The sequence below is a fragment of the Kwoniella newhampshirensis genome, chromosome 1 (assembly GCF_039105145.1).
Source record: "Kwoniella newhampshirensis strain CBS 13917 chromosome 1, whole genome shotgun sequence".
In the NCBI taxonomy this organism is placed as follows: Eukaryota; Fungi; Basidiomycota; class Tremellomycetes; order Tremellales; family Cryptococcaceae; genus Kwoniella; species Kwoniella newhampshirensis.
This window is the reverse complement of record NC_089955.1, coordinates 106,147-131,440: the sequence shown is the minus strand read 5'-3', so window position 1 is coordinate 131,440 and position 25,294 is coordinate 106,147. Positions and strand designations below refer to the sequence as shown.

Below are 25,294 nucleotides of genomic sequence, written 5' to 3'. Positions count from 1 at the left end.
TCACTACCCCTTTCCATTGTACCCACTGAGTTCGTGCAACCAAATCACCTGGGGTATCAGAGCAGTCAGTTGCTCTCTCCTAACTTCCTCAGCTACTATGAAAGAACATCACTAGCCATCGTGCCAATGTCACCTAACGGTGATGCTTACTCCGGTCTGCTGAACTTCATCTCCCACGTCATATCTGACTCATTGGCGCTGAGGACGGAGCTCCTCTCGGCCAGCTCATCATCATGTTCACGGACTTGAAAGCTTTAGGCTGTCAGAATGTGTCGGAAGGACTTTGGGCAGGCGACTGAATGCGTTGTGTCAAGGGAGTGTCGATCTTGAACAAGGAGATTCGGTACGAGTACAGAACTTTAGACTACTACATCCATTCTTCCTTTGCCCAAAAGTCATCCCGTCAATGTCAAGGCCACGAACCAGATACCCAAGTCTTCGTACGCAGACTACAAGCGAGACGCGCCGAATCTTGACGAAGGCTCTGCCACTCAGTGTGTCAAATGTCGCCGCATCGTTCCATCCATTGCCTACTCATATGCGGTCATTTGGCATGCACATCACATTAAAATGCTGTGACTTGCTGGCAAGGCTACAACTTGATCACACGTGAAGACTCGTTGCTACGTACTCTCGACCCCCTAATGTATGCAACCCAGACCTTGACCTCACATGGAATCATTCTGGAACAGCCCTGCTGGCAGATCGAACCAGCTATACAAATCGCCCAAACCAGGTTGGACCGCCCAAGCAGGTAGATGGCTCAAGTCCGGGTCAGGCGGTGAGACATGTGGTGTAGCTTGGGTATTCGTGTGAACGGCTGAATACGCTGTGCGTCGAAGGTCGAGTAAGACGTGGATGGCATCGGGTAGACTTGATGTCGAGCCCGAGGAATTGTTGGCATTCTGCCATTTTCTTTTTGCTCTTTCGAGAAGTTTGACGTATTGGTCTATGGATTGAAGACCGGTGTCAGTCCCAATTTCAGAGCGACGTAGATACATGAAAGGCGAGCGCTCACTGGCAAGACCCCAGTATTCTGCCTGTTCTTTCAATGTCACGACGATGGTATTGAAGTCGTCGTCGGGTTGCGATTGATGATTCAAAAACGCATGCACTGCCTCTGTCAGCTTTGTTTTACTCCCTATGTACTCACCAAACAAGACTCGCGCGGCCACCCAACAGCCCCAAATGAACAACGGTGTAGAAGCTGTAGCCCATCCAATCGGTCGTGCGCTTTCTGCAAGAGCCGCAACAGATCTCGCAGAGGCCAGACAGGTCGATACGTATGGCTCTTGGGGTTCTCCATTGCTCAGTGCCGGATAAGCATGATATGCGTTGAGTTTCAGTAGTGTGCTGAAGGTCAGCTATGATCGTCCATTTGGGAGACCTACGCGTAATGTGTAGCTTGCTGTCGGCTTGTCAGCTGAATTCACGTCGTTGATCGCTGATCGACTCACGATCATCAACTTCAGGCCGACCTGGTTGATCCTGTCCAGAGGCAGGTTTACAAACCACCGTTTCGCGGTCGTGGTCAGCGTCATGGTCATATCCTTCCTCGCTTCCAGCCCTCTAGCATCTCCAGGTTCTAGCATCTGACTTTGTAAAGTATGTGCTCGACCGAGAAGATCTAGAGCCTCGACAAGATATGCCATGGGACTGACGTCGTCGAGGTCCAGCTCGGAAGGATCTCGATGCAGCACCGAGCGGAATGGAGGGGTTTGATACCAGTCCTATGCATACTTTAGCAGTGTGGGCAGGAGTCAATCACTGTCGCTCACCGGTTGTGCCCATATCAAATCAGAGCAAGGCAGACGGCGTCTGATGTCAAAATCTGGCAACGCAAAGTCCCAACCCGTCGAGACACAAGCATATCGATCCAGACAGAAGATCAGCCAGAACAACCGTCTACGCGATTCATCCTCGTGCCAACTTGTTGAAGGAGGAATGATTATTGTTCTGCTGAGACTAGGGACTGGTGCTCTTCCTATCCAGGGATTCGAGTCCTCCTCGATTGCCAGTCCTAGATGAACAGCTGATCGAGTGAGAAGAGCGAGGATTCCCCAGCTGCTCGGCCCTTGCTCTGAGCCGATGAGATCCAATGCGAGCAGACCGAGTGCTTGAATAGAGGCAATGGACGTGGATTCGATGGCATGGGCAAGGACATGTTGTTTAGCCCTTTGTTTGATCAGGACTTTACTCCCCGTCAGTCTGGGATCTTTGGATAGTCGAAGAGTCACCACCACGATAGCGTGGTGCACGATGTTCCAAGGCGGGTGGAAGTCCGGTATAGTCGGCGATAGTATGGGTGCCCAAGGATGAATATGAGTGAAGAATAGGGCTAGTAAATCTCGAACAATGTCGTCGGGAGGTAGAATGTTAGGATCCAGAAAGGACGAAGGAGATGATATATTTATGCCGGGAGATGTGGAGATGTTGAACCCAGCATGATCGAAGACTCCACTAGTGGTCGGGCTGGGATCGGTCGGGAAAGGGTTGTTGGAGTTGGACATCGGTGGGTTAGAAATTGTACTGGGGATGGAAGGTGGGATGTTGGGAGGCGCCAATGGATTTGATATGCCGCTGTTGATGGTGTTATAAGTGTTCGGGTTGGGTTGCAGGAGCGCATCAGACAAAGGTGTCTGCGATTGATCATAGGTGAAGGAGGGACCGGCAATGGGTAATTGAGATAGTCGAGCTTCTTGATCCGCCAAACGAGCTTCGTAGGTTTCGATTCGGTCTTCCAGCATTTCTGCACCAGTCGTCAGAAGCGGACTTTGCTATATAATGTCCTGGAGGGAAGATCGACATCAAAGACTCACCGACTCGCTTGATCATCTCCAGACCGGTACCGGGTCTCAAGCCAGGCTTTAGCTTGGGCGGATAATGGCATTCTTGAGGGTTTTTGTTACAGTTGATGCAGGTCGGTTTAGTCGAGTCGCATTCTGCAAGGGTCAAAGTTCAGCGTCAGCCACTGGGATCAGTCCTATGTTGTGACGTGTGAGAGTGACGATTACACCGAGACGCGGTCCAACTCACTTATCTTCTTTGCCCGACATGGGGCACATGTTATGGACAACGAGGACTGTATGGAGTTCCGTCGTGCATCTGCAAAGGTCACCGACTTCTCGCTCGGTGTCTTCGGCATGATTGACATCCAGCACTGACAGGGTGTTAGTCGGATGATTAGATGACGGACGACATGAGGTCGTAGCAAGTGTCAAAAGATGAGGTTTCGCGGTGGTCGTTGGAGTTGCGCCGAGTTTGAGGGGACCCATTCAGTTGGCATTGCGGGGTTGGAACGGATGGCAAAGGGACCATCATTTTGCTTCCGTTTATGGTCCAGCCTTTTTCCTCTTTCACCACTCTACCCGAATTCCTTTTGCAGGATGGGTGTACATGTGTCGGACATGACACGGGAAGGCTTGGCAACGAGCCATACGATCTTTGCATACATGGGATAGACCTGCTGGACATGTGTACCGTTCTACAAAGCTCTTTCTCAAGTGGCGCAGTGATAGATGCTAACACGACTTGCGTCAAACCGTCTCATCCTCCATGATCCCTAAGGCTGGAACTCGACGTCCTCGAGCTTCTTTCCATCTTTCTCGACCGGCAAAGCAGGGACCACCACTGTCACCCATTTTGCCCCGCTCGGTCCAGCTTGCCAAGCATGCAGTGTTCCCGTCTGAACGACCAATTCTCCCGCTTTCACCTCTGTCCTCCTCTCTCCGCCTTTCCCATCTGGTACTATCAACCAGACGCTCCCTTCCAGCATGACGTTGTAATCCACGGAGGACGTTCGATGGGACTTGATGAGGAAATTGGGTTCGACGACGGTCACTTGTCCGTTGGTACCGTTAGGCATGACCACTCCGGGCACGGCATCCGTCGCTTTCTGCAGATGATCGGGTGTGATATGGTGGGGACTGGTGGTCGGTAATCCTTCCGATGAGTAAAGTGGTGAGATGTGGACATTGCCATCTAGGACGGTTCTGAGGGGGACGAGGTCATCGTGAAATGTGACGCTTTCACCGTTCGTATCTGAGGCGTCGTGCGATGTGACGATCCGACGAAAGGAGTGTACGGGTCCGGTAGAAGAGGTCATGGCGTCATGAGTCCTGGGCAGAAATATTAACAGAGTGATCGGTCTCCAACCATCGAGCTTCTGTCGGTAGGACTTGGTAGTTGCTGCTCGTCGATGCACTATTGACCGTTGTCCTGCCTCTAAGCTTTCCCTTTTTGCTATATATGCCAGACTGGACCACCGGGTACACGGAGCGTTCGCCGTCGTCACTACTTCACTCAATTGGCTGCCCGTATTGCCTGCCGTGCTCTAAAATGACTTCAGTTACTCGATCTGCAGCATTCGGAGACCGGTATAATTCCACGCCGAGACAGTTCAGGGTAGGAACAGATAAATATCATGACAACAGCTATTTTACACTTCGGACCGGGGGATCCTTTGGTATCTTTTGCGTCCACTGGAAATAGATTCCATTACACTACTATCCCAGACCGCAAAAGGTTGGAGGTGTTGCTGAGAGGAGAGAGGGGGTATATATAGATCGGTGCGGTGAGATCATGAATGTCGTTTCGACATAGCAAGCAGTGAAGCAAGTCACAATGGTTACCATTCGAGAGCAACAAGTGAGTATGATCTGCTCCCATCTGATACTAATCCCAACTGCCTCTTCGCTCTTACAGACAATCAACACGCTGCAAGCGAATTGGGTATGGGTGCCCAACTGGATCGATTCTTCCCCCGATGGATCCGCGGCTCGACTTGTATCCTTCACACGTTCACTCAAGCTGTCGGCCGTCCCATCAGAGGCCACCCTTCACTTCACCGCCGACACACGATACAAGCTCTTCGTCAACGGTCAGCGAGTAGCTGTCGGACCAAGCCGAAGTCATCCTCAAATATGGTACTATGACACATTGGATATCGCACCCTATCTCAAGCAAGGTGAAAACAACCTTGAGTTCTTGGTGGTCCGGTACTTTGCAAGCTCTAGAGGGGGGATGCCTTTTGAGAGGACAACTTTCCCAGGATTAACAGTCACCGGTCATGTTGGAGATATCGATGTGGGTACCAGAGAAGGATGGTCAGCAGTGGTGGACGAGAGCCGGAAGTATCCGACAGGTCTCGTGGATGATGTCTTCCTTCATGTGAGTGCTGTCAATCCAATCCCTCAAAGATGCCATCCATCGATCGGCTTGTTGACGATCCACTCTCGATCAGATAAATGAACGAGTTACACCCACAGCTTCTCCTCAAAAAGTCACTCCCGTCCCCTACGCATTCAAAACACTTAATGGTGAACTTGCGCCTTGGCGTTTGAGACCTCGCGAGATCCCACTGCCAGAAAGTACATCAGTTTCCGTCAATACTATTCACGCGGCGCAAAGCGCCTGCGCGACTGGCGACTGGTCCGCCTACCTGAGCGGTCAACGGTCTATCACCCTTTCACCCAAGACCTCGCATTCGCTGGACTTGCAAGCGGATGTCCACTCGACAGCCTTCATTCGCTGGGTGTTTACAGCTCAGAAGCAGTCACAAATCAAGCTCAAGTTGACCTATTCGGAGGGATACGAATTGGACCCACGACAGTACCCTTGGTTACGGACGAAAGCCGATCGACTGGATGCCGAGAACGGCCACCTCATCGGTCCGTTCGACGAGGTCACGCTCGACATCCCAGCTGGTGAATTGACCACTTACGAGCCGTTCTGGTTCCGTACCTTCCGATTGATGAGGGTGGAACTCGAGGTTGGATCGGAATCGGTGGACATGATATCCTTTGACGCGACTCAGGTCAACTACCCTTTGGACGTAAAAGCGACCTGGAAAGAACCTGGCGACGACTACAACGAGAAGATATGGGAGGTGTCTATCAGAACGATGAGGAATTGCATGTTCGACGGATACTCCGACTGTCCCTTTTACGAGCAACTTCAGTGAGTATGTCAAGCTGCGTCATGGTGAGAGAGAATTACTGACCAAGGCTCAACAGATACTCCGGGGACAGTCGGTCTGTTGGTCTATTCCACTACCTCCTCTCAGGCGACGATCGACTCATGCGACAAGCCATCACCAACTTCGCGACCTCCATCACCCCTGAAGGACTAACACAATCTCGATTCCCCTCACATGTTCCGCAGATCATCGCTGGCTTCTCCCTCTTCTGGATCCTGCAAGTCAGCGACCACCACCTTTACTTCGGCGATACGGCTTATACAAAGAGCTTCGTGCCCAAGATTGACGGAGTCTTCGAATTCTTTGACAGACATGTCGACGAGCTGGGTCTCGTCAGTGGGATCTCTGAGGATGTATGGCAATACGTTGACTGGGTGACAACTTGGCACGCGACAGACGACCATCCCGACAAAGGTGTTCCTCGATCAGGTCGTAAATCCAATCGCCACACTTATCTCAGCATGCTGTATGCGTACGTTCTCAAGCAAGCTGCTCAGCTACTCCGCCAAGTCGGTCGACCGGGCAATGCGGACGAATATGAGTCTCGAGCGGAGAGTCTGATCAAAGCGATCAAGACACATTGTTATGATGGCCAGTTCTTCACTGATTCCACTGCGGATATCGCTCAGGGCGACGAGTTGGCTTATTCACAACATTGTCAAGTCTTTGCAGTCCTTTGCGGAGCGGCCGATCCTTCTGATTCTGCCCGATTACTAAGAGACGCTTTTACCGCCGAGCCGAAGCTCAAACACTCATTCTCAAAGTGTTCCTATGTGATGATGTTCTATGCGCTTCGAGCCTTCTCCAAAGCGGGAGACGAAGTCTACGATTCCTTCTACCCAACCGTTTGGAATCCTTGGAAGAAGATGCTGGAGAACAACCTGACGACCTGGGAAGAAGATGATGTGAGACAAAGATCCGATTGTCATGCGTGGGGAAGCGTGCCGATCTACGAGTTCTGTACAGAAGTGGCGGGAGTGACTCCTCTCGCTCCAGGTTGGACGAAGGTCATGTTCAAGCCTAGATTGAGGCTGTGTGAAGAGTTGGAAGAGGCAAAGATCGCTCTGGGGAAGGATCAAGTGGCCACGGTCTGTTGGAAGAAGGGGAAGAAAGATGGGCAGAAGAAGGTCAAGATCAGCTTTAAGGAGGAAGTAGAGTTGGTCAGTGTCTTGCCAGGGGGTCAGCAGGTAGAGCATGGGACTGTCATTGAGCTCGACCTCGTCTGGGCACCTTGATACGATGGCGTAATGATAGGAATGCATAACTGTACATCCTGGACCGTAGCACTGATCGAACATACGATTTAGTTGCAACTTCCGCACTATCTACTGCAACCGCGTTTCGGCCATCGGCTCCGGGTGTCAGGCTTGCTCCAGGGCTCTGCCGAGATGACGGCAACTAGGAGCAGGTGATACCTTGACTTTTAAGTCTAATTGAGACAATAGTCTCAATAACACCACCACTGAGTCCGCGTCATGGGAGCAAAAACGCCACCGCCACTTGAACAGCGCATGTCCCATCTTATATGACTTGCGCCGGTTCAAGAATCAACCGTAAATCGTTGCATGACCAAGCCTCTGAGATTCAAAAATAGCATCACGCTCAAATGCCCTGATTTCTAATGTCCCCAGATCATCGGGGGACCGACCGGTCGGTCCGGCATCCAGTCTGTTACTCCTTTGTCCTTTCAAGGGGCTCTGTGGTGCCCATACAGGGCTGAGACGGAGAAGACCGGGAGGCCCACGTCAGTAGTCTGGGGAAGAGGGGGAGAGGGGGAAGAGGGAGAGAGGGAGAGAGGGAGAGAGGGAGAGAGGGAGAGAGGGAGAGAGGGAGAGAGGGAGAGAGGGGGCATAATCGTCAAACTCAAAAGTTGTTTTTACCATCCATCACTCGGGCACCGCAAATTGGAGGGAGGAGAGGTGCAAAGTGTCGTTATGATCAATAGGCTTTCGTTATCCCCGAAGAGGGATCAAATACATACAGTAGCTGCTGTACCTCGCTTGAATGAAGCGTCTCTGTTCGGAGATCGTTCGCAGGATCTTTGGACCGTTTGGTCGGAGGGACCGGATCGCCCATCCGTATGTGTAAGTGGTATGCATGTATCGAGAGCTGCTTTGGACACATGATTGCAGGTCGTACAGTGGGGTGGAGAGTCGTATCTATATAAAGTAAAGATCTCGCAAGTTTCCTCGATATTGACGCTTTCCGTATGACAGCTTGTTTGGAACTTTGGTAGTTTGCCATTTCGACTGTACTTTTGCAAGACACACAACAGGTAATCGAACGTCTGACCTTCCACTTGCCGAAAACACATCGCCCAACTTATTGCGACATCTATCGGACATCATCGATCCGAGAAACTCAATATTGCGACATGTCACACCCTCACGACATCGTCCCCGTCTCGCTCGACATGAACGAGAAGGACAACGAGCTCGCTCACCAAGAGCATTTCCAAACGGCCGATGATCTGAAAAAGGATGGCGGCATCGTCCAGATGCGTTCCAAGTTTGATGACTTGGGAGTTTGGAGTTCTCTCAGGAGACACAAATATATCACCGCCGTTGCCATGGCCGCTGCGTTCAGTGCTTCTCTAGATGGTTATCGTGAGTACACCCGGAAACCCTTCACTTCTGCTCATGAGTCGACTGATCTGCCAAAATGCTGATCAACGGTACGATGTACGTTTATGTGCAGAAATCAACCTGAACGGAGGTATTGTCTCCAACAAAGGCTTTATCGCGACAATGACATCGACTCCTGGAAAACCGATCAAGGGAACATACGTCTCCGCTTGGGGTGGAGTTCAGTCTGCCGGTCAGACAATCGGTCAGATCGTGAGCATCTATCGTTTCGTTGTGCGACCGATCTGGGAATATCTTGCTGAAGTGGAAGCTTTCCTTGGGATAGTTCTTGCAATATGCCACCGATGCCCTCGGTCGAAAAGCGGCGCTCTACATTCTCTGGGGGATGCTGGTGGCGGTAGGTTTTTCCTCTTGCGATAATTGAGAGTCAATGGGATGCGGCGCTGATCGATGTCACGTTTGCAGAGTGTTATCGCCGAGTCCCTGGCCAACCACTGGTGGGCGTGGTTGCTCGCAAAGCTGTTCTCAGGTATCGGAGTGGGCATGTTGCAAGCAACAATGCCTGTTTACCTTTCTGAGATTTCACCTACTCAATTGAGAGGTTTCCTGATCAACGCTTACACATTGTAAGTGGATCTTGGATGGAACGTTCGATCAGTTCTCTGAACTTGTCACAATGCTTTTTGTAGCTGGTTCTGTATCGGTCAACTTTTCGCCTCTGTCGCTTTGAACAGATTGAACGGCAACGACCCAATGGATTTCCGAACCGCCATCTACACTCAGTGGGGAATGATTGGAGTAATGTCGATCATCTTTGTCTTCCTTCCAGAGTCTCCTTGTGAGTGCACACCCCAAATCCAGGTTGCAAGATCCACTTGTGCACGGCTGATCGTTCTATCATCCACAGGGTGGCTCGCTAGTAAAGGAAAACTTGATCGCGCTGCCTCCGTCTTGAGAAAGTACAACGGTCATCTGGAGGGTTACAACGTCGAGGAAGAGCTTGTGAGTTGATCCGTTCTGGTGAACACTGTACCTCCGATTACAGATGCTGATTTCCATATTTCGGCCCACTATAGGCAATCATGACTGCCACTGTGGAAGAGGAACGTCTTGTGGCCAAACGTGACAATCAAGAAGGACCTTTCGCCGTCTTCCAGGGAAGCAACCTCCTTCGACTATTCATTGCTGCCTGGCCCAAGTTGATTCAGCAATTCGTCGGACTATCCGTCTTCAACACGTACGCGACATACTTCTGTGAGTTAACCTTTTCCTCTTGCCTCTCAGCTATATAGTGCTAAAACGGTATCGTGAGCACAGTCCAACTGGCCGGAAACAAGAACCCATTCCTCGTCACTGTCATCCTCTCCTGTGTCCAGCTTCTCTCCATGTTGATCACATGTTCCTTGTCTGACACTGTCGGTCGACGGCCCCTCACCGTTTACCCTTACGCGGTTACCGTGGTCTCGGTGCTCTGTCTCGGTATAGTTGGATGTTTCGATTACCAGAGTGCCAGTCTTGGATCTCTGCTTGTAAGTCTGCAGTCTGCTCTGAAAAATTGCGACTGTCAACTCATGTCGATGCCGCGGTACGATAGATCTTCTTCGCTTGTCTCGCAACCTTCTCGACTACAGGCGCTTCGGCCATCGGTTACGCTTACGCGGCTGAGATCCCTACTCAAAGACTTCGAGCTCGAACCGCCGGTTGGGGTTTGGCCTTGTCCAACATGATCGCCATCATGTTCAGTTTCACCACCCCCTTGATGTTGAATGGACCCGAAATACAGTGGAACGTCAAGACCGGGTTCTTGTGAGTTCTGCCAACTCTGTTCAGGTCCTCAAAGACAGCCACTGATACAACGCCTTTCTTGCCTGGTACAGCTTCGCTGGAACTGGTACCGTTGCAGTCATCGTCGGATGGTTCATCCTCCCAGAAGTCGCACGTCGATCTCCAGCAGAGATCGATGAGATGTTCGAGAAGAAAGTCCCCCCCAGGAAGTTCAAGGATTACGTCACGGAGGTCCAGATGAATTCGGCAGAGAGGAGAAGGGAGGAAGGGGATGTGGCCGCGACCGCTTAGGTTTTGTGCACGATCGATCATTGGGAGAAAAGGGCAACGGCACGGGTTACTGGTATCTCAAAGACAAGACCATAAGGAATAGAACAAGGGGTTTCAGTCATGTACGAACGCGTTTTAGTCGTGTATCAACGGATGATGTATGCAACATGCTAGCAGGGCTCGTGTCGTTCTTAGAATGCGTCTTGTTGTTTAACTGTAGTCTTCGCTTAGCCAAGCTGCTAGACTTGATTCTCTGCAACGTGAAAGCTAGACCGACTATGAATACAGTTGATACAGTTGATACGAAATACAACAACGGGCGACTTGACCCTTTCACTTCTTCAGAGCCTTCTTCGGGTTCTTCTCGTACAGCTTGACCCAATGATCCCAAGCCTTTGCGGCCTTCTTCATCGTCCCACTGATATCCTCTCTGACCTGATCCCTCTCCCACGACTCGTCCTCCCAGTTCTTCTCCTCATACTGTCCTGACGGTGTCCAGCCAATCGATTCCAGCACGTCATCCTGCGTGACCGCATGATGCGTCGGTCGGTTGAATGCATGTCGATCGCATTGAATACATTCGTCGAGGAGATACGAGGACAGCACCTCGACCCGATGAGACGGGACGAAGGAGAGCTGGAGAGTATCGTTGGAAGAATGGTGAAGATCGCCAGATTTGGTGGACGAGGCTAGACGTTTGGTGACTGATCGAGCAGTTTTGGCGCCATTGATCGACGATGCTGCCCATACGCCGTCCACTTCCAGTGCTCCCCCTTATAGGACGAGCGCAAACATGTGACATGTCAGTGACAACACAATCGAAGCGCCAAGAAGAAAGGCTCACCAAATATCCAACCAACAAAGACGAGTGCCCAATCCAGAGCAGCTGCAACGGGTAAGAGACCCGTAGCAATCACTGCATCTCTCTCCGCCTTGCTTTTCGTCCGCATCAAGCTGTTGACGAACTCGGCTCGCAATTCGTCCGACGAGACATTCATCGAGGTCGGATACACGATCACCATTTCTTCCAATTTCACCGTCTTCTTCGTCGTGGTCATCTCCGCTTTTCCCTCTCCATCCGATGTGGATGTTGGGTCCGCATGCGATTCGGTTCGATCTTTCGGGATTCTTGTGACGAAATCCAGATCGGCGGAAGTGGTATGATCGACCGCCCAACTGATCCCTTTTGTGACTCTGCTCTTAACACCTTTCCAACTGACCACTTTCGCATCGCTCTCTTTCGCCTTCCTCACCTCCTGTTGCCATTTCCTCTGAGTCTTGTGCGCCAGTCCTTCCTTCTCCCCCCGGGAAGGCTTGAGAAGAGGGGGAGGCGGTGGCGTGTAGAGGATGAAACGGAGTGGCGGGGGTTCGATATTCGATGGGAGATTGGTGGGAGAAGGGAATGGAATGAGATAAGCGACGAGTTTGTGTGGATCCCGCACGAATGAAGATGGGTCGGAAGGGGAGGTGGATCGTGTAGGACTATCTGAAGGTGGGACTGGAGTCATATTGTTTGTTGGCTACGGGTCGGAATCGTGGTGTTCCCAATTCCACTTCATTCACAAAGCCCTCGCTATATATAGACAACGAAGCGTTTGTCACCCTCGTAGGTCAGTGACGTCAGGCTTCAGTGCGATGTCGACCACAAGTGAACGGGACCGATCGAGCTTGATGATGCAATGATACGTCTTCTCATGCTGTGAAATGGAATGCACGGCGATGACAGCAGCCCGGGAATTGCAGATGTGATGAGACGAGATGAATCGAATAGAGGATTGGGATGAATTCGGTCTCCGCGATCTCTCAATTGAAGCAGTGCAAGAGTTCGGAGGCTCGCGTTCGGCACTATGCGAAAAAAACGGTCAAGCACGCAGATCCAATTCATCTATCTTACCACAAGCATCCTGCATGTCTATATTATATGGAGTGGACCTAGCTGCGCATGTATATACGCTTTTGACTGTGACTTCTCTTTCTTTCCGGCTGAGCTCATGCCCCACGGAAGCCCGTTTTTTACGAACGAGGCGCACGACCGTTGTAGTCCATACCAGGTGAAGCGGTGCTGCAGCATCTTTCAGTGGGGATGTCTTTGCGTTTAGCACTTGGAAAGGGACTCACTAGTTGCCGAAACAATCATAGTTGTAGTCAATCTCGGCGATACGCTTCTGCAACGCCGCTACGACGGTGTCGAATGCACAGAGACCGTCCTTGTTCCACGAACATCCTTCGTAGGATTGGTCAATGGGAATGACGGCGTCATTGCTGTTACTGGCGTCAGTCCTCTTAACCTGCATTGACAGAAGATCACTCACATGATGAAACGCATCTGCTTGGTGGGAGTCATATCAGCACATTCAAGGATCTGAACGACCATGTGTGTACCGAAAGGAACAGTTTTGGAAGCCGAGAAGGACGAATTGGTCCTCTTGTCAGTCGGCAGAGGACCGGTGCTGAACAAGCCGGTCAGGTTGAAAGCGGTGAGAGTGTCGAGGAGAACGACCTCGTGAGTAGCATCAGCGTAGATGGACTGGTTGAGAGGGAAGTAAGTGCTGCTTCCGTCGAGAGTGGCGTTGACCGAAGAGTCGGAAGTCGTGAGTGGGGTTTGGGTGAATCGAGCGACGAACTCCTCCAAGTATCCCTTTCCTTGAGCGGCAGCGACGGGTGAACCAGCACCGTTGTTGTAGTAGAACGAAAGGGAGAAGTAATACTCGTAGTTCTCGAAATCTTCCTGAGTGAAGAGCTTGCAGAAGGCCGAGTAGCCGAGAGAGTCGGTCTCGTACGAACAAAGTTGGAGCATGGCGACGATATCGGTCGAGGTGATCGTGTAACCGTCGATCTGATTTTGCAGTCGAGCGATGGTACCGTTGAAAGCGTTCTTCGCAAAAGCGGTGGCAGCAGTGGACCCGATACTGCCTCGAGATGCAATGTTGCTGTTGGGACAGGTCTCGTAAGGAGCGCCAGAGTTGTTATGTCCGTTTGTCTCAACGACAATCTCAATGTTGACTTGGTCCAGGTATTCGGGAACCCCGAACATACCAGCTGCAAAGTTGTTGGCGGTCTTGACCATTCTCTGACAAGAGTAGTCAGCGTCGCCTTCCCCTCAGCTTATAACAAAGATTGAGCTCACATCTTGACTTTCGGTTCTGAATACAGGGAGAGTACCAGCCTCGGTGAAGTTGTTCAACAGCTCACCGTACTGCTGTCTGAAAGCCACACCCAGCTCGAAGTTCTGAAGCCGCCCAAAGGGAGTCAGAAGCTCTGCTCCAAGCTTATAGGTCCAGGTGTTCAAGAAGTCAAGTTCTCCCCAAGCGGTGAAACCACCTTTCTGTTGAGTAGCGTTGTGCACTCTTGCCGCGAAGGCGGAGGGAGGAGCACCGTCGGTAGGGTACCTGGCACCATGTCGATAGAGGAGATGAACCTGGGTGATGGTACAGTTCTCTGGGATGACAGGAGAAGCATCGTTCAGTCCGTAGTCGCTAGAAGGGACAGAGTACCAGGGGGATAGGTTACCCCAGTATTTGAAGATGTCGAATTTGGAAGTGGAGGGTGTATCCTGAGGCTCGTCGGCAACAAGAGGATAGCTATTGGACTGTCCTGAGTTGTAGGCGTATGCAGTAGCAGTCTGGATGGCAGCGGGTTCCACACCGGTCACCGTGAGACCCGGATAGCCAACGACCGACTCGGCAGGGAACGCTTGAGAGTTGACGCTGGCTACAAGAGACATCGGAATCAGTATGTTTCCAGAGCTAGGGGAGCGGCTCCGGGTTGGTGCTCACTACTGGCGGGAGGGAAGACATCCGCGGTGGTAGATCCTACATTAACGGAAGCAGTCCTCTTGTCCACCACGGCTGCCTGCGCCAAGACGGGGAGGAGAGCAAGGAGAGCAGCACGCATGGTATGTATGGGAGGTTCGGTTGAGAAGAGTGAAGAAAGGGATCATCAGACTTCTTTCCGGACCGTTGACTTATATATGAGCCGAAATTTCAGTCGGTGACAAGCAACGTGCTCTTCCCGGTGGACTGGGCAAGTGGAGGCTGGTGGCTAAAAATACACAAAGGGAAGATTTTGACTGCTAGCGTTCCTGGGAGGACACATATCATCAGGAATCGATGATAGACTTTGTACCGATAGAGCGTACAAGTAGTGCAGTTGACGGAGCTCGACCCGATGCACGTGCGCTGACTTGCGAGTGAGCTCCCGCATGGGTCGATTACGAGAGGGGCTATCAAGTTGGCCACTCGCCATAGAATGGTCGGAGAGGTGTAGGTGTTGACCTCACAGCGATACTGGAGGGACAGACCACGACGAACGTGCGCACAAATTCGGCCCCATACAGAGCGGGAGGTCTCGAACGATGCCAGCTGGAATCTGAGGCGGCCTCAAGGAACGACGGGCTAGCATATTGTACTGCCAAAGGCCTATGCGGACGCCCAATACGAGAATTCACAACCTCGACAAGCCCTGATGGATATTGTCCGGACATGCATGATCGTCCCACAGTGCGGTATATTGACCTGTGTCTGTCACTCATCCGGCATGCGGCGTCAATACAGAACAGAACCCTCATCCGGGCTTCATTCTGAATCCTTCTTTCTTGACTTTCTCGCCCAGTCTGTCCATCCTTTCCTGAGTTGCTTTGAACACGCTCGGGACTGTCGGATCCCACTGTCCGCCAAGGATCACGCTGGCGAGACATGGTGCGCAATGAAAGATGCGTGCCTGTCGAGCGAGAGGGATGAGCTTAGCGTCCAAAGTGACGTCTCCTTACCATGGCGATTGCGGACTTACCATTCCGTGACCATTGAACCCACTCATTATGTATTGCCCCTCTCTTCCAGGCAACGGACCGACCCAAGGAACCTTATCAGGTGTCTGCGTCAACCGTTAGCAACTATCATGCGTACCTGTCTCACGAAAAAAGCTTGCCATGGCGATCACACCGGCCCACGTGTAATCCAGCCCATTCTTCCCTTCTTCGACTGGCGGCGAGGAATCCCATCCTCCGCCAGATACAACGTTGGCGAACTGATTGAAGGTGTCGTCTCGTATTTGGTCGTACGGCTTTGAGTCGTCCATCGTGTCGAACAAGGCATCAAATTCAGCTTCGGTCTGTCCAGGCCTGTGTGAAAAGGAACCCCGTCAATATCTTGCTCTGCATACAGTGCCCGGGCGACTGACTGACCAAATCATTGTAGTGCCAAGGACGACCGAGTTATCAGGACGAGAAGCACTACAAGGCCGTCAGCCAACTACGCAATCAGAAACGATTCTGATCACATACACAGAATAGAAGTGGTTCAAGCTGTATCTCAACGACATACTTGGCTGTATTCGAGGGAACTCTGAGTTGGGAGGCGGGGTCACTTGAACGGCTTGGGCTAGAATCTCACCGCTGTTCAGACATAAACTGTTCTCTGACGGTTGATTGAAACTCACCCAGCATAGGAGTGATCAGTCCATCCATCTCCGGCAGGATCAACTTGGTATACGCATTGGTCGCATACACTACCTTTGCGGCTCTCACACTACCTCTAGTGCAGTTGACGCTCCACCTGTACTCGTCTTGCGCGTCCTGCACTGCTGTGACGCCAGTCACAGGTGTATGAGTGAATAGCGAATACCCTCCCAAGGAGAAATTGGTTCGATGGATTCCGTAGCAGAATTTGGCAGGATTGACAGTCGACGCAGGCCATTCGTATGCTCCTACAGCTTCGGAGGATCCTGAAACCTGAAGGAAAACAGTCCATTAATCCCCTCTTCTCATATGGCGTACGACAATATCAACCAACCTTCTGCGCTTCATCCTTGTCCAGAACACGAACAAAAGACGTATCCACACCGTTCTTCGTCGCGACCTCCAACGAAGCTTGCTCGAAGTCCTTGAATTCTTGGGTCAAACACAAATCGAGCGTCGGTCGAGGTGTAAACTCGCAGTCGATTGACGGATGTTTCTTCAAGAACTCCTTAACACTGTGACCCCTTATCAGTACTTCGCCCAGCGGACTCTTCGGACGAGCGTGTGATCTCACAAGCACAACTCACTTTTTCAACGTGGTTACCTCACTTTGCATGATCAGACGACTCTCCTCCGGTCCATGCATAGCGGCGAACGGGATGAATCCTCGAAATGCATCAGGTCTACAATGTCCGGCATTTCGACCCGATGCTCCTGAGGTGCATTCTCGAGCTTCCAAAACGACGATATTCTTCGGTCGATTGGGGGCAGACAGGAGGTTGTAAGCTACTGACGCGCCTGAGGTGCAGTGGATATGTATCAGTCGTATCTTAGAATGTGTCGGGGAGGTGCACTGTGGAAGCTTACCAGATATACCGCTGCCAATGATGACAATATCAGCGGTCTCAGGTAAAGGATCATCGCGTCCATGGTTGATCAGGGGATCGTCCCGGGTAGATCTTTGCCACGCTGACAACGGCCAAGTGGGTGGAAACACCTTCTCACCCCACGGTGAGACTTTGCAGCTGGGTGCAGGTACAGCGATGGGCATGTCGCTAGTCCGTTGATAGATGGCCTCGATGGAAGAAGGATGAAATGGCTAAAAAATCTCCCATCCATCGTATTAATGTTATCGACTGTGACTGCACGGGTACGACTTCCCACTAGTTCGGTCGTGTCCGAACGAGGATAAGGTTTCATCGGAGTTCAGCACGGAGGCAAGAAGCCGAAATTCGGTCAGCTATGTGGGGATCGATGGGTATCTTGGGACCATACAGTTCCATTAGATACCATTGTAGAATGCGTCGGATCTATTGTATGGGACAGCTTGATCGAGGGAAGGACAGCAAAGAGGTACGTGGGAGTGGGACTTCTCGTCGTGGTCTCTGGATATGACCGATCTCTTCGTGATGCTGTGACGAGCGAACATGTTTCTGGCAGGGAAGACGCGAAAAGCGATAGCTCAGTTCGACATAGTTCGAGCGTTCATTGATTGATGAAAGCGTGCTCTAACGTGTCTCGAGGACAGCTCTTTAAATACACGCAAAAAGCAACACTCACATCTCGTCGATCAACAGTGTCTGGCGGAATCTCATGACCTGGACCTGTCCTGTTCCCGTTTGAGGTGGCCTGTCACAGCAAGGCTAGCAAATCCTATTACATCGCTCAATGCATTTAAAGGTCGTGCATTCTGTTCACTGGGATGTGCTACGTTCGGCCTGAATCATCGAGAATTGTGGCGGATGACGCAGACTGTAACATTCGACTTCACTGTGGCACACCTTCACGACCTCCCGCAACCTCCAAAGGTAAATCTTTGTGCGGAAATAACTGATTTGTTCGCCAATTCTCGATGCATCCTCTGTACATCTTCACTCCTGCGTATGCTTTTGACTATTGGCTACAAGACTACACACTTGAACTAAGAGGAACCAGAGTCCGGTGAAGAACATTACCTCGAGTACACATCGACTAAACAAAGGTTATCACAGGACGGTGCTGAAGACGGAAACTTGATAACAATGGCAGAAGCAAATGAAATGCCGCGACACCACAATGCGGAGCAACAACATCATGGCCACTTGATACATAGATCACCCGTCTTCTTCCTATTTACATAGCTTTACTGAGAACCTCCCTTTTTACCTTCCTCGACCGGGTCGGGTCCCGAGCTATGATTCAAGCACATCAGCTGTGCAATCAGAACGATGGGAAAGGAACTGGACATACTCTCCACCGAAACCGTGAGTAGACTTAGTACGCTGGTCCTCAGTTCCATCCTTCTTCAAGCCACCGTGCTCGGAGGGCTTGTAGTTGTCACCGCCGGAGCCAGACTCGCCATCGGCGCTGCCGCCAGAGGCCTGACCGCCCTTTCTACCAGCCTCAACAGGGTCAGGGCCGTCGGATCCGCCGAAGCCGTGCTCAGAACTGAGCCTCTTGTCCGGCTCGCCGCTCTTGGTAAGACCATCGTGCTGAAAAAAGAGGTCAGGAAGACGTCGAAGACCCGGTGAGAAGAAACTCACCTCAGTAGGCTTGTAAGTAGACATGTTGCTGGTTGTGTATTTGTAGTTTGTATGTGATGTGATTGTGTTGGTCTTGTTGAGATTTTCGAGAAGATGACAAGCTGGAAATACCGCTTTATATAGGCGTGAAATGGGACTTGAGATCGGTAATGTTCTCAACCCAACCATTTCGTCATTGACGAGGTTGACTCAACTCGTCGTCATTGAAAGGGTCACTTATCTCGCCATCGGTATTGGCTGGATACCCGATCTGACCTAGTCCATGTCTCTATCATATCAGTTTAGATGGCGTTCCACTAAAACATGGGATTAACGGTCTGGTGACATCTTTCAGGTTCAAAATCTATCAGATCGGAAAATGTTCGACATCGAAATCGAAATCGAAATCGAACAGAAAGGGTTTCAAAGGGTCAGCATGCGGAGATGGCGACATGTCTGGTCCTATGTCCCCTCAATGACCAAAAGATCTTGGTTTTACGGCAACGACCGGTGGAGTCCCCAGCTTTCCTAATGTTCTTCCCCGGAGATCGCGGTCCTTTTGTAGCCGTTGTTTACGCGAATTCATTGCGTACTGATCAAGAGCTCACACGCAAGATGTTATCAGATGGTGCACGAATGACGTCTATCATGGGCCATACCAGGAGTTGACTCAACTTGACATCAGTGGCCGTAAACATGATCGCAAATCCCGACGACGATCCTGGGGGAAACACCTCGACATCATTGCCAGCATGACGATAGATATCCCGATCGATGTCGTTAGCCTCCCGATCTGTGGGGAACAACCCGCCCCCCACCCCGCCCTCCCCCGGGATATGGCGTAACAGTTGCATGGGATTGCGGCAGTCGTTGATTGTCGCATCTGAATGCAAGCGAGATCGGTGATCTTGAGGGGCTTGGACAGGGACATCCAAAGTGGAGGTGTGACATGCGAGGCACGAAGGACAAGTGCCACTCGGTGGGAATCGGCTGGTCGCGCCGGCTTACGTTTTGAATCAAGTGTCACATTGATTGACCACCCATGACGCTGTCATGACACCCTAAGACTACTCTTGTGGACAGGAAGTTGACGATCCGTTATCGAAGGAGCGAGCGAGCGAGCTGTTTGGAGCATGAAGATATGAACCCCGTTTCAGCGTGTCACAATTGAGAAACGAGCACTGGGTACGATGGAATTCAGTTGCGCAGGTCAGCATTACATATAGGCTTTTGTACCATGGGCCATCATAAGACAGAGAACAGAGACATGACTCTAGGCAGTGCTTCCTACCGGACCTCGGGTGGCACATAGGGGGAAATTTGTGTTTGAGATAGTGTTCGCTGGTCGAATATCGTGCAAACACCAGTACCTGACCAAACGAGCTACAGTGAATCTGTAAGTCTGTGAATGCAGAGTATTCAGGTCTGTATATTACTACTGCCGAGCATGCATTCCTTGATGTCCAGGTGGAGAACAGCTACAGGGTTTGCCGAACGCTTTCTGATTTTACTCCAGTAATCAGAAAAGTTGGTATGAGCCGGATATTGACAGAAAGGTCGACGAACAATCCCTAAACGAGACATACAAAGTATAGATCTGACTGAACGGCGCTACTGACTCCATTCATTGGCTTATTCAATTAGCTTCTTCTTTGTTAAAAACGCCTTGATGACCTCTAACCATCCATCCGGGTTCTCCTCCATAATCCAATGCATACTCCTTGGCACTTCAGTGTATTCCACATCACTTGCCAATTCACGCGTCTGATCTTCGATAAACTGAAACTTCTCAATCAGCAACTTCAGTCCTCAGGGCGTCCATATGTAGGTATGATTGTGAGATTGGGTTTCAGACAAGTATAGTACTTACGAGAGAGAACTTTGACGCCCCACCTGCCATTGTGAGGGTCGGGAACCCCATCTTTCCGTGCTTCTCGAGATATGACGAGAGATCTGTCACGTCCTGGTGGAATGCGCGGTATGTATCCAAACCACATCGTATCCCACCTGCTGCTGCGAACGATTTGGTGTCTGGAAGCGGATATACAATCAGCATTGAGTTCTCAGAAAGGGGACGTAAAGATCCTGACTGTCACTCACAGATGTCCAAGTCAGTCTCGGTGAGGAAGGAAGGGTCATAGCACTGATTTGATGTGAGACAATGATCCGGGTGCGGGCGTTCGAAGACGACTCACCAATCGATGATAAAAATGACTGATATACTCCTTCTCTTTACCTTGGATCAGGAGTTCGGGCAAATCTGGGATATTGTGGAAGAAGAAGTGCCAGAAGAGCGGCCAGGTGAGACTGGGATCAGTGGTGGCTTTGTCGTACGCTTTCGTGCCGGGTACGGGTGCCTCTGTGAGATGGTAGATGAATCAAGTATTCAGTGTTCTCCCCGAGCATAAGCACGCTCGACGTCACATCCCAGAAGACTACAGATCCAAGCAAGATCCGACCAAAGTCGCACTCACCAAACGTGATCAAGGCCTCCACATCCTCCCTAAACTGCATCGCCAGACTAACAGCCACCATCGACCCGATATCGCTCCCACAAATAATCGCCTTGCCATCCACCCCTAGTTTCTCCTTGTAAAGCGTATGTATATCCTTGCCCATCGTCATCTTATCGTATCCGTCTCTCGGTCGATCCGAATCCCCCGCGCCGCGATAGTCGACGGCGATCACCCTCAGCCCGACCTCTGCGAGGGGCTGCATGACATGACGATAACAGTACCATGTCTGAGGAAAACCGTGGATCAGGATGATTGTCTTCGTTGATTTCCCTCCAGAGTTGGAAGACGAGGTAGAGGAGACGGGTGGGACGTCGACGTAATGGAGGGAGACTCCCGGTGCGACTTCCGATTTGCCATGTTTCCAGCTTGGATGTTCGCCAGTGAATGGTCTGCCCATAGTGGTCCCAGTGGTTGCTTGTCGTGGTCAGGAGATGGTAGGTCCTGCGCTGACCTGAGAGTGCTGCACGTCTCCCAAATACAACAGACCAGCCTTCGTCTCCACTCTCAACTGCCTGTAGCATGACGTCGTTTCAATGCCGTAAGTCGGTGACTGCCCAAACCAAGATGCAACACGTGAGATTCCAGCGAAGGGCCACTATAGTGAGGACAGTTGAGTGCTCGTGGTGACAGCAATCGTTGATTGAGCCGCTGTAACACTCATCACACATGTTCATGACACTATTGATACATATCGTGGACCACCAAATTAGCTGATCAAGTCATCAAAATCATGTACCATTTATTCTATTGTACGACCTTGAAGCTTCATCGTCACGTCGGAGACAAAAGTCAGTCTTCTCAACCTGATTCGCCTAGAAATGATCCGGGAAATCAGACCCATCCATCTGTTTTACCTTCATAACCTGAGCCAGATTAGGTGGTTGCGGTTTGACACCTGGAACTCCTCCTCCACCTCCCATACCTCCTCCACTACTCCCACCGACCACACCACCATGATGGACGAACTCAACGGGCTTGAAAGGTGATTGAGCTGATTCGATCACTTGCAATCGTTTCCATTTTTGCGCATCGGTACCCTCACCGCGTACACCGAGATCAGCTTCGGGGTCTTGCGGAGGAGTCCAGAATCGGGTGTGAGCTGTCGGTGAGGTGGGATCGAGCTTGGGATTGACGAGGAAAGGGTGTGCCTCTGCAAGAATGAACGATAGAATTAGCATCATCAGCAGGGCGGGATGGTCAGAATGCTCGTCACTCACCTGTGTTGAGAACATAGTCGTCAAGTGATAGCACATCGGGTTCAGACTGAAGCAAGAAGTGATATCTGTTCACACAGATCTTGTCAGCAGGGAATCAAACTGGTGTTGGCCTGGAAGCCAACTCACTTGAATGTCTCGGCCAACGCAAAACTCTCCATATTATCGCCAAATCTGACATTCGGTTTCGTCACATCCTGGATACTGCTCATTCCACCTTCGACTTTCGCAGCATGCGCCCACGAGACATACATCTTCCATCCCTTCTCCTGCCATTTGCGATCTCCAGTGAGTCGATACCTGTATAAGAGACCGTAGTGTCAGCGTTCAGTGTGCATTAGATAGACAGAGAGAAGGGTGAGGAAGGGAGAACGTGACAGAAGTATACGCATTGGGGCAAACGTTGGATAAAGTATATCCTACTCACATGTAAAAGATCGACTCAATCGTCTCAGGCCTGTTCAAGCCTCGCGTCGTGACCTTCTTCGCTCCCGTCGGAGTACCCTTCAATTTACTCGCATATTCTTTCGGACCCCTCTTGCCACCTTCTGCCATCTCATCCTGGACGACCTCGTTGTCCCCATTCCATCTTAAGACCCCATTTCTGTCCCTGTGCATCCCATCTCTACCGCCCACGTTACCAGCATCCGGATTATCATTCAATCGAAGTGGAGGATGATAATGTTGTCCGTCATTGATCGTCACGTTCTCGTACATCCTTTCTTGTTCGGTGGGTTCATACCACTCTACCACCTCGGGTTGTAGTCCTGTAGGCGTATCGGCGGATAACCAATAGCATGATGCCGTCACCCTTTCAGCATCTTTCATATCTCCTGGTCGATCCAACAATTTCGCTCCGAGTCCAAGCATCGCACCGGCGAAACACGTCAGATGCTCTAGCTCCGGGATGAGTCGGTTCCCTTCCAATTTCCCGATCGCCAAGAGATCATGGTCGGGGACCACCGTGATGTCAACGTATAGTAACTTCTTCGCCATGTCGATAGACTGCTCGTATACGTTCCGCCAGAGTTGAGCGACCTCGTTTCCGCCCAGCAACTTGTAAGTCTTGACCAGATATTCGTAATAACTATCGGCTAGTCCTCCAAAAGTGATCCCTCCAATCATCGTTTGGGTCAGAGGAGCATCTGGCTGGAACCACATCGGGATGAGCGGTTTATGTACTCCACGAGGGATGACCCTTTCATTGAGGTAGTCCATCCCTCTTTGGGCCAGATCAAACCATTTTCGATCTTTGGTGACTTGCGCTAATCGAATCAGCTCCAATGACATACTTCCGACTTCCGCAATGGAGACGGTCGATAACCGGATCACATCTTTCGTTCCGGGATCCATACGACCAGCAGGTAAGCCCGAAGGGGTGTTGAAGGCCGTTGACAGAACTTCGGCCAGATCCACCGCTCGGTCAAGAAGAAGTTTGTCGCCGGAAAGGTCGTATGCACCTAGGAGACCACCAAGATATCGGATACCAGTTTCAAATACCGCCAAACCGACCGTTCTGTCCCTTTGCATGGCGTACACCTCGCCTTTACCCTCTACGTCATCCGAAACGTAACCTTGCGACCAGTCTCTCCCAGTGACCCATTCGAATTTCAGCTGGTTTACATGTGGTCGACAGAGATTGTACTCGTCGGAAAGACCCATGAGCAAGATGGTATCAAGAGAGTCGACGATAGTAGCACCCCAGCTGTCACAGAGACTGTATCAGCTACTTCCTACTTGTGTAGTGGATGTAGCACTCACTTGTTGAACGGATCGGACGGCGTCATTGAAACCGGCATGATCTCATCGTGACCTTCAGATGGATTATCAGCCTTGGGCATCACTAAGAGCGGAAGCTCACTCACCCCAAGCATTCGCCTTATACGCCTCCCAAGCATGTTTGAATCCTCTCTTGACCGCCTCTTTCCTCTCTTCCCTGACAACTTTCTCCTTCTCACTCTCCCATCGGTCTCGACCCCCTGCGAACCCAGACCATTGAACCCTCTTGATATCTCCGTTTCCACCTTTCGCATCCCAATCCTCTGGACTCACCCACGCCTTCACCCATGCATCCGGTGGCAGCTCGTTGCCTATCTCCGGAGGGACGTCCGGGGGATCCGAGTAGATCTCTCTGAATCTCTCCTCTGGGAACGGGGTAATTTGAGGAGGAATTGAGGTAGACGTAGATAGGTCGATTTCTGGGAAAAGGGATGATGGAGGTGGTAAGAGTGAGATGTCAGGGTGCATTGGTGCGATCTCTTGAGTCCAGTTTGGGATAAAATGGTCTCCATTCGAATCGACGACGAATTCGTCAGATGTCGTCATGGTCGTCGACGATGATTCCGAGTCCGCTTTACCATCGCCACCGCCGCTACCACTTCCAAATGGTGACCAAGCTCCCCAACCGGACTTATCGCCTTCTTGCAATATTGATTCAACATCTCCTTCGTCCCATTCACTCCCAGGTGCCCATTCTTTCTCTCCGTTGCGATCACCTCCGCTTCCGGGACGTACCAATCCATCACCCAGGGGTAGAGTACTGCTCGATCCGAAATCGTAGAAATACAATATCGTCGCTCCCACACAGAGAGATGCAAGGAACCATCGAGGTTTCCGAGGTAACAGGAAGCGTCTGGCTATTCGGGTGGGCGATGATAGTCCTTTCTCTGGGTCGAGAAGATTGGCGCTTTGACCGGCGGCGTAAGACGATGGATAGGCTGGTGTGTAGGGCATGCTTTTCCCCAAAGGTTTGGGAGACAGCATCATTGCGGGCTGAAAGAGTGGTAGATAGGTCTGAGAAATGGATGCCTAGCTTGGCGGATCAAAGTGAAGAGAGGCAGAGCGATTTGTTGTCGAGTGGATGACGGGCGATGTCAAGCGGGCGTGATTAGCGGGACACGATGTTAAAGTCTAGGTGGTGATAATCTGCCTTTCGATGATGTTTCGCGAAAGCAGGGATGTCAAATGGGTGAGGGAATGGCAATGTCCGTG

General features: G+C 51.1%; 10 protein-coding genes across 10 annotated transcripts; 2 read left to right on the top strand and 8 right to left on the bottom strand.

The window, feature by feature from the left end:
* Positions 1-668: 668 nt before the first annotated feature.
* On the bottom strand, positions 669-3,145 carry IAR55_000055 (uncharacterized protein; the record flags this gene model as incomplete). Its single annotated transcript, XM_066943194.1, has 6 exons — positions 669-949; positions 1,019-1,364; positions 1,458-1,730; positions 1,779-2,749; positions 2,820-2,942; positions 3,037-3,145. 6 exons carry the CDS (start codon positions 3,143-3,145, stop codon positions 669-671), a joined length of 2,103 nt encoding a protein of 700 aa, XP_066805736.1.
* A 417-nt stretch (positions 3,146-3,562) lies between these two features.
* On the bottom strand, positions 3,563-4,105 carry IAR55_000054 (uncharacterized protein; the record flags this gene model as incomplete). Its single annotated transcript, XM_066943193.1, has 1 exon — positions 3,563-4,105. One exon carries the CDS (start codon positions 4,103-4,105, stop codon positions 3,563-3,565), a length of 543 nt encoding a protein of 180 aa, XP_066805735.1.
* A 518-nt stretch (positions 4,106-4,623) lies between these two features.
* Positions 4,624-7,212, top strand: IAR55_000053 (uncharacterized protein; the record flags this gene model as incomplete). Its single annotated transcript, XM_066943192.1, has 4 exons — positions 4,624-4,647; positions 4,705-5,169; positions 5,243-5,958; positions 6,015-7,212. 4 exons carry the CDS (start codon positions 4,624-4,626, stop codon positions 7,210-7,212), a joined length of 2,403 nt encoding a protein of 800 aa, XP_066805734.1.
* Positions 7,213-8,351: 1,139 nt separating this feature from the next.
* Positions 8,352-10,638, top strand: IAR55_000052 (uncharacterized protein; the record flags this gene model as incomplete). The annotated part of the gene is made up of 10 exons (XM_066943191.1): positions 8,352-8,583; positions 8,675-8,814; positions 8,888-8,959; positions 9,028-9,188; positions 9,252-9,400; positions 9,470-9,564; positions 9,639-9,816; positions 9,880-10,091; positions 10,157-10,368; positions 10,440-10,638. 10 exons carry the CDS (start codon positions 8,352-8,354, stop codon positions 10,636-10,638), a joined length of 1,650 nt encoding a protein of 549 aa, XP_066805733.1.
* A 312-nt stretch (positions 10,639-10,950) lies between these two features.
* IAR55_000051 (uncharacterized protein) lies at positions 10,951-12,125 on the bottom strand (the record flags this gene model as incomplete). Its single annotated transcript, XM_066943190.1, has 2 exons — positions 10,951-11,390; positions 11,462-12,125. The coding sequence occupies 2 exons, from the start codon at positions 12,123-12,125 to the stop codon at positions 10,951-10,953; spliced, it is 1,104 nt and encodes a 367-aa protein (XP_066805732.1).
* Positions 12,126-12,630: 505 nt separating this feature from the next.
* Positions 12,631-14,511, bottom strand: IAR55_000050 (uncharacterized protein; the record flags this gene model as incomplete). Its single annotated transcript, XM_066943189.1, has 5 exons — positions 12,631-12,679; positions 12,736-12,879; positions 12,930-13,687; positions 13,745-14,328; positions 14,394-14,511. The coding sequence occupies 5 exons, from the start codon at positions 14,509-14,511 to the stop codon at positions 12,631-12,633; spliced, it is 1,653 nt and encodes a 550-aa protein (XP_066805731.1).
* A 669-nt stretch (positions 14,512-15,180) lies between these two features.
* On the bottom strand, positions 15,181-17,123 carry IAR55_000049 (uncharacterized protein; the record flags this gene model as incomplete). Its single annotated transcript, XM_066943188.1, has 9 exons — positions 15,181-15,336; positions 15,406-15,489; positions 15,544-15,736; positions 15,800-15,847; positions 15,899-15,995; positions 16,054-16,345; positions 16,407-16,587; positions 16,660-16,870; positions 16,940-17,123. The coding sequence occupies 9 exons, from the start codon at positions 17,121-17,123 to the stop codon at positions 15,181-15,183; spliced, it is 1,446 nt and encodes a 481-aa protein (XP_066805730.1).
* Positions 17,124-18,194: 1,071 nt separating this feature from the next.
* Positions 18,195-18,618, bottom strand: IAR55_000048 (uncharacterized protein; the record flags this gene model as incomplete). The annotated part of the gene is made up of 3 exons (XM_066943187.1): positions 18,195-18,243; positions 18,302-18,543; positions 18,595-18,618. 3 exons carry the CDS (start codon positions 18,616-18,618, stop codon positions 18,195-18,197), a joined length of 315 nt encoding a protein of 104 aa, XP_066805729.1.
* Positions 18,619-20,205: 1,587 nt separating this feature from the next.
* Positions 20,206-21,486, bottom strand: IAR55_000047 (uncharacterized protein; the record flags this gene model as incomplete). Its single annotated transcript, XM_066943186.1, has 5 exons — positions 20,206-20,352; positions 20,444-20,604; positions 20,674-20,716; positions 20,769-20,932; positions 21,048-21,486. The coding sequence occupies 5 exons, from the start codon at positions 21,484-21,486 to the stop codon at positions 20,206-20,208; spliced, it is 954 nt and encodes a 317-aa protein (XP_066805728.1).
* A 415-nt stretch (positions 21,487-21,901) lies between these two features.
* On the bottom strand, positions 21,902-25,066 carry IAR55_000046 (uncharacterized protein; the record flags this gene model as incomplete). The annotated part of the gene is made up of 6 exons (XM_066943185.1): positions 21,902-22,239; positions 22,307-22,371; positions 22,433-22,603; positions 22,731-24,008; positions 24,065-24,116; positions 24,169-25,066. The coding sequence occupies 6 exons, from the start codon at positions 25,064-25,066 to the stop codon at positions 21,902-21,904; spliced, it is 2,802 nt and encodes a 933-aa protein (XP_066805727.1).
* Between the last annotated feature and the right edge of the window lie 228 nt (positions 25,067-25,294).